We start from the raw sequence: 16,294 nt of genomic DNA, 5'->3' as shown, positions 1-16,294 counted from the left end.
TGTAACAACTACTGGGAAAATCAGTTTTTTTTACTTCAACTTTTACTCCATATTTTTACTTCACCTTTCTCCCTCCCTGCAGCGGAGGCTGCTGAGTCACTTTCTGTGCAGATCTGTTTACTCACCAGAAATCCTCTTCACACCTTTTGTGTCCATCCATTTAATACAACAGTGCTGTGTGCCTTGTGCCCTCTAGTTTAAAGGAGATCACCGGTGACACTAATTGGTTGATGTGATGTGCCTAAAAAACATCCACAACATGTCCTTGAATAATGTAGACCAGGGATGCCAAACATTTTTTGAACCAAGATCTAATTTTAAAGTTGGCAGCGTATCGAGCTCTACCAAGCCATAACGAAAGCCATAGGGTAGCCACAATGTATTGTGCAGCAATATAATACAATTTTTTGACACAAAGATAAAGTTTCAACAATAATAATACAGCAGGTGGATTCACCGATCTGTGCACACAGATTTGCACAGTGAATCGGACCGCGCACTTCTTGTTCTGTGTTCTACAGGAGTCCTGGAACACAGAACAGGATGGAGACACACACTGCCCCAGCAGGCAACAGGGGCGGAGAACACAGGAGTTCAGGTAGAGAGACCCCCCCCCTCCCACCCAAAAAAGTCCAAAACATCTTTTTGTATTGCTTTTTTTGGCCACTAACAGAGTCAGGAGACCAATAAAAATGCTACAAAAACAAGTAATTAAGGAAAAATACACATGGATATTGAGGTAGAATATGTACAAATGTTTGGCTTTCTGATGTGCATTGAACAGGAGTGGCACAAATATAACTTGTGTGGCGTCTTATTGCATGTAAATAGCCACAAAAAACACCTGAAGCATTTCCTGCATTTTAATGTGAATTGCTGTATATAACTTTATGTTACATTTTTACATATATTTTTTGAAGTTTACAATTTATATTTACATTCTAAGTTATGAAAATGGTTGGTTAAAAATATTTCTGGTTTTCACATGTTTTTGGGTGAATATTGGGTCACTGTTTTAATGCAGTATGTCAGAATGAAAGAAAAACTGTAAAGTCACACAGGTGAGGTTGTGCTGAAAACAATTACACCAAACAAGTCCAGGTAAACAGTTTTTTAAAGGTAAATTATGAAGGTAAAACCAAAAGTAGTCAAAAATGCCCCAAAATAGCCAAGACTCCAGAGGGTTAAAAATCTTCCCGCATAACCCTTGCTGGTGAATTTTACAATGGTAATTCAGGAAATCCAGAAAAGATTCACACTATTTGCACAATCCGATGAACCCATCATGATATCCAACCATCGCTGGAGTCCCAACGGTTGTAATGGAGACAAGTTTGAAGAGGAGCAACTGGTTCTTATTAACAAATTCCATAAAAACTTGAAAAATATCTGTGCCTCTCATGTGCCCTTTCAAAGGAAAAATGGTGAGCAGCTTTTCTTTTACATTCAAATTGTCAAAAACTATTCTAACAAAAACAGAGCCACATCCACAGCATCAGTGGATTCATTGAATTGGAGAGAAAAACACTAATTTGTCAGTATTATTAATCAGGTGCCGTTCAACATCCTCTGCCATTTCCTTCATCCTTTCCTCCATCACAGTGTAACAGAATTTCTTGAGAGCTGCACTTCCTGACGTTTGCATTCGCCGGGAAGTTTGCATTGTAGCTCATTTTGAAATGCCACTCCCTTTCTTTGGCAAAACCACATTAGCATTGCAGATAAGACAGATGGATTTGCTATTCAGACTGCAAACAAACAAAAAAAAAATCCTCCTCCCACTCAATGAAAATGGGAAGGCTTATTAGACTTTTTAGCCTCCGCCATTGTAGCATTTCCCCTGGCTGTTCTTCTTCTATGGTGTTTAATGGCAGCTGGATTTCTTATTGGTGCATTGCTGCCACCTTCTGCATCAGTCTGTTATAGCAGCACTAAATCCTCTTGATGTGACAGATTTTTTTTTTTTTTTTTTTTTATGCGATTGACTGACTGGGCACCCCGGATGTAGACCATTGATCCAGACCCTTTACACCCATCATGTTGTGAAAGTGTAGTGACACGGACCCACAACAGGGGGCACAAATGAACGGTCAATAGATGAGCCAAAAAGTAACAATTTAATGTTGTGAAGGTGCACAACGAATACACAGACAATCTCAGAATCTGATAACAGTCAATTCACAAAGGTGACGTGTGGGCAGGCTCGAGGATAGAAGACGTCTGTCCTGAGAAGAGCTGGAACCACACGATTTCCGCCGCCGCCGAACCTGGTGAATACTGGAGCCGCCAAGTCCAGAATTCCCATGTGATCACCGTCCCCGACTGTCGGATCTGGTACTGCTGGCGAAGAACAAAGACAGTCAAGTGTGGGTGTGTTTACACCCCGTAACAACAACGGTGGGAATGCCACCTCCACCTTTAACACACACTCGTGCAGCGTGTGTTTAACCACTTATCTGACGAGACGAAGGACGAAACAGTCGTGACCCACGCCGGTCCTCTGGTTGACAGCTGCAACACAATAGCTCTGGAAATCACTGAATGCTGGCAGAGAAGATTACCTTCATAGAACTACGATATCTCGGCGATGAGGTGGAGATGACGTCTGGGTTTTATGGAGTGAGATGATGAAGAATGAGTGACAGCTGTCAGGAATTAATGAGTGACAGCTGTCACTCCCGGCTGTGTCCGTGGCAGCAGCGCCCTCTCGTGCCTGAAGCCCGCACTTCAGGCAGGGCGCCCTCTGGTGGTGGGCCAGCAGTACCTCCTCTTCTGGCGGCCCACACAACACATCACTTAAGTTTGCGTTCAGAATATTCATTCACTGGATCACTCAGACATGCTCATATGGAATTTTGCCAGGCTTTTTAGCTATAGAACCTTGAGATACGGCCCTAAATGTATGATCTCTGTTCATTTGTTTTGACAGTAATTCAGTACTGTTTTTGTGCTCTTGTGTACCTCAGCTTGGTTGTGTCAACACCACAGAAATGGACATTCGGAAGTGCAGACGTAAGAAGAACCCTCAAAAATTTAAGACGGTAACAGTTCAATGTCACGTGTAATTTGAAATCTTCAAGTGTTTTAATAAAAGGAGATGCATGGTATTTGCGATCTTCTCTTTTTTTTTTTTTTTTTTTTTGTATTTTGTGTTTGTCTCATAGAAAGTTATTTCTGATAACTGAATAAAAGTGATAATAAAAGTGCAGAGCAGGTGGCTGTGTGAAGTAAGACCCCCATCACACATAGCACAAATGAAGCCAAATGGTGTCAGAATGACGAATCAGCCCAGATCCGAAAGGTGTTGAGGTGCAGTCTGAAAATGTCAGACAGCAGTCTGAGAACAGTCAACATTGGGTGGGCCCATTTGTGCATCCTGCCTCAAATGTTTTGCACATGTGCAAAACACCGTGGCAGAGCCCAAGTGGGACACCCATCGAACAGCAGTCAGTGTGCAGCTTCAGCGCAATCCCACTGCAATCTACTTATTTGTACGCTGTCAAAACAGCATTCAGAACAATTTGAGGTCGGGGAACCCCAAAATGCATTAGGCACGTCAGATCCTACCGGTATGTCCTGCTTGTCCTATGTACACATATCTCCACTGGATCCCATTCAGGGAACGCAAAGGAAATGTTGATAAGCAACATGTATATGGCACACATCCATCATGTGAAGTGGACATGGACATTGCACAATCAAACTGAAAGCAACATCTGTCAATGCGTCATTGTGCACATCAGAGGCTCAGTGCAGTGCCCATAATGCAGCTGAATGGGATATCGCCCTCCGTAATACACATATGACATGTTTACCATATAACTCTGTCAAAGGAATGACAGTTGAACTGTTTTGCCAGCCCATGACACCATAAATCAACATGTGAGCTCACCTCCAGTACAGCCTCAGGTGTGTGTCACAGCACAGGGCGGTCATCGGCCAGGCACTGCACCCTGTGGTGAATTCGCTCTCACCCTGGCTGCACCGTCTGCTGAAAACATCAGGTAACAAATGCCTCATCCACCACGGCATAAATGTATCCCATGTCAGGGGCCATCCTGCAGTTTGTGACTTCTCAGGTACTCCATTTGCTCATCACATTGTCATCGCTGTGCTGTGTCCATGAACACAGTGCTGACAGTCTGTTATGTGTGAGATACGTATGTCCACCCTGCCGGGGCAATGTCCTGCCCAGAAGTTAGGCGCATGAGGGAGTAAGTGGATGAGTGAATCAGTGAGTGGGTGAGTGAGTGACAGCACTCGGGCGCATCCGTCCAGCAGTTTGAGCACTTTATGCTTCTGTTGCCATTTTGACAGCGGTCTGTAGATCCTATACTTTTGTCTGACAATGTTTACGCTGTAGTTGTGCGTGTGAGCATGACTCAGTCCAGACTGGATCCACCCACATTCCACGTGGTCGTCCGGCAGTCATACACGGCTGTCCAACTGTCTGACCCTGTTGACTACACCTTGAGGTTTGGAATTTCCTGTTCCGGCTGATTCTGCTTGATTCCTGCTCACTCTTGTTATTTGTGATGGGGTTCTAAGATTTGGACTACCAAGATGGGGGCACAGATTGATTCAAAGTGTGTGCTTTAGACTGCCTGGCTTGTTCTTCAGCAAGACACTTCATATGCAAAGTCAGAGTCTTGAAGACCTGACTTTGTCTTGAAGACCTGACTGAGTCTTGAAGACCCATTGGGTATCAGTTTTTGATGGGAATCTAACCTGTCCGTCACGCTAAGCTGTTTTTGTCCTTGCGTGTGACACTTCAGCGGCATTGTTTCAGTCCACCAAACTGTAACTAGGTACCATGATCTTCTTTCTAAATAGACTGTATTCTTTTATATTACAAAAGTGCTCTGTGTGTGTCTGCACAGTTCTTATCCAGGACTGTATAAGCTGTCAGAATATAATGATCTTGTATCCTGTCTTTTACCTTTTCTGTCTCACCTCATAAGTCAGTGTATGGTTTGGCGGATGAGGGGTTGCAGTCTCAGAGTCCTGTACATACTCCCTCATTCCATGGCAGAAAAGGCACCAAGAATGATGTGGAGAAGGAGGTAAATGTCAACCCCATGTTCTTGAATGGTTTGCTGAAACGTCTAACTCATACAGAATCAGTCTCCATCAGTGTAGTGTGATGAATATACCAAAATCATTTGATTTAAGTGCCACAACACTGCCTATATAATTATCCAACTCCTATAAGGGAGTGTGTTACAAAAATCTTTGATGGACATAAGGACAGTTGTCATCCTTCTGTGAAAATGGGACTATCCATCATTAGGCGAACAGTGTTTTGAGCAGTGCGCGCAGAGACACACACACACAGTTCCTGCTGGGGTTTTGTTTTTGGTACAGCTTAATGGTTTCTTTCTCCAAGTTTCTTAATAGAAGCAAAGAGAACAGTGTTATAGTCACAGTCTGAGGTGGGGGGGACACTCTTCGCTTTTCAATGCTGCCGTGTCTGTTTGTTTTGACCTGCTGCTTTACACTACCCCACCCCAGTGTATGCTAAGTGTATTAAAAAGCTGGCATATGCTGGCATGCGTCTAATAAGTTATGGGTATGTTTTGTGTAAGTTAAGAGCACGTTGAAGTACACTGATATACCGTAATATGGTGAGTTTTATTTTTTGACGTATGCCAGCATATGGCTGATACATCCAGCATACGTGAACTATACGTTGTAGGTAAGTTATGCGATTGTTCACACACGTTACTTGTAAGTTACTCATAAGCCAAAATGTCCATGGATGCTGTCCATTCAATGGCTGCATAACTGCTGCAGTCCTCATGCAAATAGTTCAGACAGTTACAAATATTAAAACCATCCACACATGGAGTAAATATAAAGTCTTAATCTTACCTGTTACATCATTTCAGTCGGATTCATCATCACAGCCTGATGAAAACTTATCCACTTAAAGTGACCTGATTTTGGAAAATGTCTGAAAATGTAATTTCTCTTATGTCTTTTTCAGATTTTATTCCTGCACACCCAGCTACAGCGTCACTGTATGAGGATGTCTAAGGTTGCTGAAAGGTACAGGAAGCTGCCTACTTGACCTTACACCACAATATAATGTATCCATGTCATCGTCAAATTACCATTTTGCACAGTGCAGAGATGTTTCATTGTAGAGATGGCGCCTGGTTTCTTCCAAACATGACACCTGGCATTCACACCAAAGCGTTCAATCTTTGTCTCATCAAACCAGAGAATTGAGTTTTTCACGGTCTGAGAGTCCTTCAGGTGCCTTTTGTCAAACTCCAGGTGGGCTGCCATATAAAGAGTGGCTTCCATCTGGCCACTCTACCATACAGGCCTGATTGGTGGATTGCTGCAAAGATGGTTGTCCTTCTGGAAGTTTCTCTTCTCTCCACAGAGGAATACTGGAGTTCTGACAAAGTGACCATCAAGTTCTTGGTCATCTCCCTGACTAAGGTCCTTCTCCCCAGTTGCTCAGTTTAGATGGGCGGCCATATCTAGGAAGAGTCCTGGTGGAGTAGAACTTCCTCCATTTACAGATGGAGGCCACTGTGCTCATTGGGACATTTAAAGCAGCAGAAATGTATGTACCCTTCCCCAAATTTGTGCCTCAAGACAATCTTAGAGGTCTACAGACAATTCCTTTGACTTCATGCTTGGTTTGTGCTCTGACATGCACTGTCAACTGTGGGACCTTATATGTAGACAGATCTGTGTCTTTCCAAATCATGTCCAATCAACTGAATTTACCCCAGGTGGACTCCAATTAAGCTGTAGAAACATCTCAAGGATGATCAGCGCAAACAGGATGCACTTGAGCTCAGTTTTTAGTTTCATGTCAGCAGCTGTGAATATGCATGTACGAGGTCCATTAGAAAAGAAACCGACCTTTTTATTTTTTTCAAAAACTATATGGATTTGAATCACGTGCGATTACATCAGACAAGCTTGAACTCTCGTGCGCATGCGTGAGTTTTTTCACGCCTGTCGGTTGCGTCATTCGCCTGTGGGCAGGCTTTGAGTGAGCACTGGTCCACCCCTCCCGTCGGAATTCCTTTGTCTGAGAACTTCCTGAGAGACTGGCGCTTTGCTTGATCAAAATTTTTTCAGAAACTGTAAGGCACATCCAAGTGGACACCATTCGAGAAATTCAGACGGTTTTCGGTGAAAATTTTAACGGCTGATGAGAGATTAAGGAGTGTTACTATCGCTTTAAGGACAGCCCACGGCGCCGGACGGCGCGCCGCGCCCTGAGCCGCCGTCGTCAGCCTGTTTCGAGCTGAAAACTTCCAAATTTAAGCCTCTGTTGACCCAGGACGTCGTGAGAGAGCAGGTTTCAGAAGAGGTCGGGATCAGCAGTTTATCCGGACGTTAAAGGAGATTTTGTAATGAAAGACGTGCGGACGGATTCGCGCGTCAGCACCCAGCTGCTCATCGCACGGCGCCACAGAAAAACACCTCTGTGTTGATAACCATTCCTAAGATTCAGGTGGTTTTCGATGGCTTTCAGTCGAGTGAGTATCCGAGAAATTGTTTAACAGCTGGGCATGTTCAAACTTGTCCTGTGAAACTTCCAACGGAGGTGTTTTTCTGTGGTGCCGCGCCATGAGCGGCTGGGTGCCGACGCGCGAATCCGTCCGCACATCTTTCATTACAAAATCTCCTTTAACAGTGGAATGTCCGGATAAACTGCTGATCCCGACCTCTCCTGAAACTTCTCTGTTCTCTCACGACGTCCTGGGTCAACAAAGGCTTAAATTTGGAAACAGGCTGACGACGATGGCTCAGGGCGCGGTGCGCCGTCTGGTGCCGTGGGCTGTCCTTAAAGCGATAGTAACACTCCTTAATCTCTCATCAGCCGTTAAAATTTTCACCGAAAACTGTCTGAATTTCTCGAATGGTGTCCACTTGGATGTGCCTTACAGTTTCTGAAAAAACTTTGATCAAGCAAAGCGCCAGTCTCTCAGGAAGTTCTCAGACAAAGGAATTCCAACGGGAGGGGTGGACCAGTGCTCACTCAAAGCCTGCCCACAGGCGAATGACGCAACCGACAGGCATGAAAAAACTCACGCATGCGCACGAGGGTTCAAGCTTGTCTGACGCAATCACACGATTCAAATCCATATAGTTTTTGAAAAAAAATAAGGTCGGATACTTTTCTAATAGACCTCGTACATGTGATTTCTTAGTTTTTTATTTTTAATAAATTTGTGAAAATGTAAAATAAGAAATGACAGTCATTATGGGGTATTGCATGTAGAAGTTTGAGGAAACAAAAATGAATTTTAACCATTTTGGAATAAGGCTGTAACATAAAATATGGAAAAGTGAAGCGCTGTGAATACTTTCTGGATGTACTGCAGATAGATTGTATTATATTTTACTTCCGCCAAGGAGGTTATGTTTTCGGTCGCGTTTGTTTGTTGTCAGCAGGATAACTTACAGTTTTGAACGGTTTTGATGAAATTTTGTGGAGTGGTTGGAAATGACAAGAGGAACAAGTGATTAAATTTTAGTGGTGATCTGGATCACGATCCGGATCCCAATGCTAACGTGTTAGCATGTCTATGGCATTTTCAATGTTAAAAGTTAGCATTAAGCAGTTGCAGCTGTCATCACGTTCGGGTGCATTTGTTTTCAAATTGTAATATTTCTTAAATTTATTTTTGTTTATATATTAATAATCTAATGATTATTATATACAATTTTAGAGAGACAAAAAGAAATAGATCACTGTGCCAAGGAGGGAATCTCTTTAGGGTCAGTGACCCTATGGCCTCGTTTAGAGAAGTTTCATAAATGTTAAAAAATTAATATATTTGCAGTTTAGTTGAATAATAAATTGAATTTTGTCTCATTTGTTTTTGTCTATAAGCACATGCAATATCAGTATAAGTGCTCAGATGACAGTAGCTTCTGGGAAAGGTGCAAGTTGCAATAAACTGTGATGCCAAGCACTAAGGATACATGCTATCCAGTCACAGCAGATGAAACTTTTTTTACTACTGAGCAAACATCGTTAGACTTTTATAGGTTCAATGATTCCACGGCGTGTAGATGTTATAGTGTCAGTGACCCCATGGCCTTGGCGGAGGTTTGCACTCTGAGTGCTTCTAGTTTTTAATTTCTGTGTAGGCTCTCAGTTGTCCAGGTGGTTTCCATAGTAGAGAAGCTTGAATCTTCGACTGGACTGGGTTGCTTGATGTGAGGACGTTTCGCTTCAAATCACAGAAGCTTCCTCAGCTAAAATTCTTGCTCTGGTAGTCTCACTTCTGTCTTGACTCTTGTAGAGAAGAATAAACCAGAAGCCAATAAAAGCTGGAGTTTTTAACCTAACCAGACCCCTCCTACCGAGAGGCCGACTGCTATAGGCTAGTGACTAAACAATAGGTCTAATTAGCACCTATTGTGCTCTAGTTAGCACTCTCCCAATGATGGGATGGAAGCCTCCCCTGATGGCTCCCTTGACGACTCTCCTGATGACGTGAATGACTCATTACCATGAACAAAAGACTGAAACTGCTTTGACCTGAGTACCCCATTGTAAACAGGGGACAAAGCGTGTCTGAGACCTGCCCCCCGGTTAAGGCTGGGTTTCAACTGTTTTACAAAGAATGCTTCCTTGACACCTCTCTCAAACCATTTCTTCTCTCTGGCTAAGATTTTAACTTCCTTGTCCTCAAACGTGTGGTTAGTGTCTTTCAGGTGGAGATGAACTGCAGACTGAGGTCCACTGGCGACCTCTCTGCGGTGCTGGTATAGCCTCTTGTTTAAAGGTTGCTTAGTCTCACCTATGTAGTGTTCATTACAGTTTTCCTGACATCTGATATAATACACTACATTGCTCTGTTTGTAACTAAGGATCCTGTCCTAAGGGTGAACTAATTTCTGTCTCAAGGTGTTAACCGGTTTAAAGTAAACTGGGATTTTGTGCTGTCTGAAGATTCTCTGTAGTTTTTCCCCTACTCCTGCTAAATAAGGGAGAGACACTCCTCCTCTTCTTGTCGCCGTCTCCTGTCTATCTGGTCTCTTTGTTTTCTGGGACTTCTGCACTTTGTTCAGGGACCATCATGGGTACCCACATACTGTGAGGGCTTTCCGTACAAGTTGTTGTTCTTTAGCCCTTCCCTCTGCAGTTGTGGGCACCTGTAGGGCTCTGTGTTGAAGAGTCCTGATCACCCCGAGCTTGTGTTCAAGGGGGTGGTTTGAGCCAAAGAGCAGATATTGGTCAGTGTGAGTGGGTTTTCTGTAAACCCCTGTCTGGAGCTGCCTGTTCTCTCCAATCGTAACATCACAGTCCAAGAAGGCTAAATGGTTGTTTCTGGCATCCTCACGTGTGAACTTGATATTGGAATCCACCAAATTGATGTGTTCTGTAAAGTCCTTGACATCCTGTTGCTTGATTTTAACCCATGTGTCATGGACATATCTGAACCAGTGACTGTGAGAGATGCCCATCAACGACGTCAAGGCTGTCTTCTCCACTCGCTCCATGTACAGATTGGCCACAATGGGGGATAACGGAGACCCCATTGCACAACCATGGATCTGCCTGTAGTAATTCCCCCTAAACAGGAAATACGTGGTGTTAAGACAGATCTCCAAGAGTTGGCAGATGTGGTCTGGTGTGAGTTTGGTCCTTTCAGGTAGAGACACATCCTCCAGCAGTCTCTGCCTCACAGCTGAGATGGCCTCAGCGGTGGGGATGCAGGTGAACAACGAAGTCACATCAAATGACACCATAGTTTCATCTGCCTCCAGCTGCAGGTCCTTGATCTTGTTCACAAAATCTTGTGTGTTCTCCACATGGTGGTCTGAGTTACCCACTAGAGGAGCCAAAATCCACTTGAGGTACTTGGCCAAATTGTATGTGATGGAATCTGTGCTACATACAATAGGCCTGAGTGGCACGTCCTGTTTGTGGATTTTGGGCAGTCCATAGATGCATGGAGTGGTGTCCCCCGGGTACAGTCTGTAGTATGTCTGCCTGTCGATGAGTCCCTCTTTCTCCAGGTTTTGGAGGTAGCTAATGATTTTCTTCTTATAGCCACTCGTGGGGTCTCTCTTCAGACGTTCGTATGTACTGGAGTCACTGAGCAAGTTGTTGATCTTGGCCTCGTAGTCCGATGTGTTCAGGACCACTGTGCATCTGCCTTTATCTGCTGGCAGGATAAGGATGCTTTGGTCCTTCTGCAGTACTGCCAAAGCTTTCTGTTCTTCTCCAGTGATGTTTGACGGAGGAGGCTTAGCACTGTTAAGCACTGCTGTGACTCTGGTCCCCAGCTTCTGACTCTGACAAACTGTTATATTTAATGGCTGACTCTACTGCAGTGATGTAATCTGCTGTCGGTATATGTTTAGGGGTCACTGAGAAATTTAGTCCTTTGGTGAGCACATCCTTTTTTGTCTGTGTAAGAACCCTGTTGGACAGATTCTTTACCCAATTTTCCCTGTTCTCACTAATTTGTCTGGGTGTATCTTTAAAACTACTCCCCCTGAAAGTACGCCTTTTCTGCACTAAAAGGTTGTGAAACTTCCTGATTTGCCGCTCCTTACTTTTTAAATGCTCAGCCATTTGAATTTTAACTATGAACTTTGTGATCTTATTATGGGCCTCTTCCCCCACTAAGGTTTCTAACCTTTTGTAAAGACTATCAAGATTATTTTGGAGGTCTAATATTTTGTTAACAATATTTTGACTTCGTTGTTCACCTGCATCCCCACCACTGAGGCCATCTCAGCTCTGAGGCAGAGACTGCTGGAGGATGTGTCTCTACCTGAAAGGACCAAACTCACACCAAAACTCCAGCTTTTGTTGGCTTCTGGTTTATTCTTCTCTACAAGAGTCAAGACAGAAGTCAGACTACCAGAGCAAGAATTTTAGCTGAGGAAGCTTCTGTGATTTGAAGCGAAACGTCCTCACGTCAAGCAACCCAGTCCAGTCGAAGATTCAAGCTTCTCTACTCTAGTTTTTAATGTTAACATTAAAAAAATAGGTCAGCATACAGTATACCGTGCAGTATGCTGTTAACATTTTGAACCCACATCACAAGAAAACAAAACAACAAAAAAAGAAAACCCTGAATGAAAGCTCTTTTTATTTATTTATTTTTTTAAGTATAATTTTGTGGATATTTTGCCTGGCACCCTGACCTTTTTGTTGTCCTCTGTTGTATATTGGTGTTTCAGTCTGATAAGCTACACTGAGCAGTACCTGGAGTATGACCCCTTTGTGACAGCACCAGAGCCACCCAACCCCTGGACAAGTGACGACGGCTTTTTCTGGGATCTGGAGACCAGGTAGAAAAGCAGAATTCACATTTGTTTCAGTGCACATTGAACTTGTTTCCTTGTTCATTGGAAAAAATACATTTACAGGTGAAGAACAAAAGTCAAATAGAAATGACAATGAAGGCATATTTTCCTGCTAACATACATATAATAATCCTATACATATAGTACCAGTGGCAGATGCTGGTATTTCAAGGAGGGGAAGCTCAATTTCAGCCTACATCATAAAATGTGTCGGTAAATTCTACCCTCCATTCCTTTTCAAGAAAATGATCTGTGACCCTGTCGTACCAACAAGGCGTATTTTCCAGGGGCTTGACTAGTGGCCTCTCAATGGCCAGCAGAGCTAGGCTGCTTAAACAGCCTTGGCCCATGGTGTTGCGGGTGTAAGACTTGAGCCGCTTTAAACAGGAGAAGCTCCTCTCTACACCTGCAGATGTAGCTCCAATCGTTGCCACTAATGACAATAGTTTGTACACCTGAGGCATTGCACTGTCCAACTCCATGTCTTTCAGAATCAGCAAGAAATCACATAACTTTTCCCTGTTGCCCTGCAAGTCCTGGTTTGAATATAGGACTTGAAGTTCAGACCTCAGTCTCCCTGAATCATAGAACTGGCCAAAACTTTTCAGGACACTCTGAAATGCCTCCTCTGGAAACACTTGTCTCATCTCATCAAATTTCCCTGGATTGAACAATTCCAAGAAGCGCAGACTTTCCAAATTTGCAAAACGCTGAGGTAGCTGCTCTGTGAGATTGTCTAGGATGGCCATGTACAGATTTCTGTAGCGCTCCTTGGGATCCTGTAGTTGTGACAGACAGCGTTTTCTCATGGGCTCAGTTTGTGGGTCTGATGTGAGATCTGCTGCTTTGGCATAAACAGCTTGGAAAGCTCCCTCTGACCTCTTCTCTTTGACAAAAGCAAGAAGAGACTCAGTTCTTTGCTTGCAGTACAGAACATCCATAGCTCTCTGCTGGACAATGTCAAACACCACATCAGTCTGAGAGATGTGTTCATATGTGTACAACATGAACACAAACTCAAAATCCTCCACTTTCATCAGAAGGCCTTTGGCACAGTCTAAAGTGTCATCATCCATGGACTTATCTGCAATGATCATCTCAAAAGTTTGCAGGACGGCATCATAATTGTTTGCCACAGTGCTCACTATCCGTGATGTGAAATTCCATCGAGTAGGAGCATTTCTGGGCAACCTTGAGCAGCCTGCAGACTCAAGAAAAGACATCCTCTTTGTGGATTTTGAGAAAAATGTGGCAAACCCAGAGAGTGATGCAAAAAAATATTCTGCACTCAGATAAGCATTTAGCCCCCTGAGACAGAACCAGATTCACTCTGTGTGCATAGCAATGCACAAACATTGCACTGGGGGCTATTGCTTTAACTTTGGCCTGGAACCATTGAGAGCTGAAGCCATGACAGCAGCCCCATCATAGGTTTGCACCACAAAAGTTTCTCCCTGAAATTGTAGCCCTGCATGTTCTCATTCAAGACTTCAAAAACAGACTGAGCATCTCTTCCCCCAGAAACATCAAAAAATCCAATAAAGCTCTTCTGAATTTTACCTGCCCTATCCACATAGCGAACAATGACAGAGAGTTGAGCATAGCAAGCTATATCAGTTGTTTCATCCACCTGCCATGCAAAAAAGGGAACAGCCTGGATTTCATCCTTGATCTCATCAGAAACAGTGGCTGAAAGAGCAGAGATCAAGTCATTTTGGATTGCATGGGACATACCAGAAAACACAGCTGATGAATGGAATTGTGTGGCCAGGACAGAGTCATATTTAGCTAATGTTTCATTAAACTCCCTGTAATTCACCTTGTTGGATGATTCAATATTCTCATCATGCCCCCTAAATGACAGCTCCTGACGGCCAAGCAAGGAAGTCCCATCAATAAGGTGGTTTAGGGAAGCTCTGTTTTGTTTAACTGCTTCATTATGTTTTGCCACTTGAATGCGAGCGCCTTCATTGATTGCATGCTCAACCCTGACTCTGCCCAGGAAACTTAACCTTGCACATGCACTCACATGTTCATTGCTTTTTTTTCATGCCTTTTGTATGCCCTGTCAAAGTTGGACAGATCCCCAAAACCCACTTTTGACCAGACAACACATCCCTGAGATGGTTTCATCCAGAGGCATGGCCAACAGTACATTTTATTTGTTACAGCACTTCCAGTCAGCCAGCTCACTTTGTCATACCAGGACAGCTGAAAAGACCTGTTACTTTTCCCCACCTTTTGCACCAAATTAATCTGAGGAGTTTATCTGCCCTGCTGTTTATAAGTTTTTCTTCGTAAGGAAGACTATCAAATGGCTTCGCCAAAATCCAGTCCACAACATTCAAATTGTCTGCCATTATGTGCAGCTTGCTACCTAGCTAGCTCGCTAGCTGGGACTGGTGCAAGGCTAGTGTGAAGTGTGTCCGCCTGTGAGTGCTTTGTGACGGTGGAGGAGCTCAGCAGCACCCGCTGCTCGGTAGGGATAGAAACTGAGATAGACGTCCGAGTGATAGAAGTCAGTCTCCAAACACAAGCAGCTACAAAAAAACAAACACCAGAAATAGAAGCTCGATTTGTCGCTAGTCGTTTTTAACAAAGAAAATGCTGCTAAGAGGATTAGGAAGGTCTCCGGTTCAACTCAGAACAGAATGAAAATTAAAAAATGCTCCCACAGATGTTTACACCTAAAGATCGCCGATTTGCTCATTTCACTGTCAATCAAAAAGGGATTCAGCCTCAGACAGATCATCCAATCATCATGCAGAAGCTGAGCGTCCGGGCCAGCCGAGGCCGGCCCACTGCCCCATAGACCCCCAGAGACGCTGAGCGTCCGATGGGCAGGACAAAGCCCAGCATTTATCCAATGGCTCGTCTCGTTTCGCTGCACTCTTTGCTTCGCTATTGTACTCACTGTTTAAAGCACTGTGAAGCTGCGGGAATGAGTGAGAGGAAAGCCACGTTGTTACCAGTGATAAGAAGCTGATTCTGAACAAAAGTTGAGCGTGTTGTAGTGCATATTTATTCAGTGACATGTACACACAACAGTATATACCAGGTCTGTCCAAAAAGTAACGGACCTTTTTATTTTTTTCAAAAACTATATGGATTTGAATCACGTGTGATTGCATCAGTCAAGCTTGAACCTTCGTGCGCATGGGTGCGTTTTTCACGCCTGTCGGTTGCGTCATTCGCCTGTGGGCAGGCTTTGAGTGAGCACTGGTCCACCCCCCTCGTCGGATTTTTATTGTCAGGGAAATGTCTGAATGATTTGAAGCTTTGCTGCATCAAATTTTTCCAGAAACTGTGAGAGACCTCCAGGTGGACACCATTCGCTAAATTCAGATGGCTTTCAGGGACGATTTTATGGGGATCACACAGATTGAGGAGTGTTACAGCCAGTTTAAAGACCGCCCACAGCGGCTGACAGCACGCCGCGTTCCGAGCGGCGATCGACAGGCTCAAACGACCAGATCATTTCCAAACTGAACGCTGTGTTGATCCGGGACGTCGTCTGACTACCACAGAAATGGCAGAAGACGTGGACATCAAGACTTTTTCGGCACATTCCACTGTTACAGGAGTTTTGTCATGGAAAGAGGAGCGGAGGAATGCGCCACTGTGCCGCGAATGGCGTGGCACAAAACCACCTCCATGTTGGTCTCACAGGACGGCTTTCAGACGGCTTTCGGTGGCTTTTCAGTCATGTGACTATCCAAGAAATTGTGGATTAGCTGGACATGCCAGAACATGTCCTGTGAGGCTTCATCACGGAGTTGCTTTACACCATGCGGCTCCGTCCTGACGCACGAATTCCTGTGGTTTTGTCCTGCGCCATTCACGGCACGGTGGCGCATTCCTCCGCTCCTCTTTCCATGACAAAAACTCTTGTAACAGTGGAATGTGCTGAAAAAGTCTTGATGTCCACGTCTTCTGCCATTTCTGTGGTAGTCAGATGACGTCCCGGATCAACACAGCGTTCAGT

The 16,294-nt window shown here is 44.1% G+C and overlaps 1 protein-coding gene across 1 annotated transcript in view; it reads left to right on the top strand.

The window, feature by feature from the left end:
- LOC117503563 (regulator of G-protein signaling 6-like) overlaps nt 1–16,294 on the top strand; it is a 168,519-nt gene that overhangs the window by 113,887 nt on the left and 38,338 nt on the right. Inside the window, exons 10-13 of the mRNA XM_034162823.1 lie at nt 2,967–3,041; nt 4,962–5,063; nt 5,987–6,048; nt 12,184–12,294. Of these exons, the coding sequence (XP_034018714.1) occupies nt 2,967–3,041; nt 4,962–5,063; nt 5,987–6,048; nt 12,184–12,294 (350 nt within the window). The remainder of the gene's footprint in view (nt 1–2,966; nt 3,042–4,961; nt 5,064–5,986; nt 6,049–12,183; nt 12,295–16,294) is intronic.

This window comes from Thalassophryne amazonica, chromosome 21 (genome assembly GCF_902500255.1).
Source record: "Thalassophryne amazonica chromosome 21, fThaAma1.1, whole genome shotgun sequence".
In the NCBI taxonomy this organism is placed as follows: domain Eukaryota; kingdom Metazoa; phylum Chordata; class Actinopteri; order Batrachoidiformes; family Batrachoididae; genus Thalassophryne; species Thalassophryne amazonica.
This window is presented reverse-complemented; position numbering and strand designations above follow the sequence as displayed.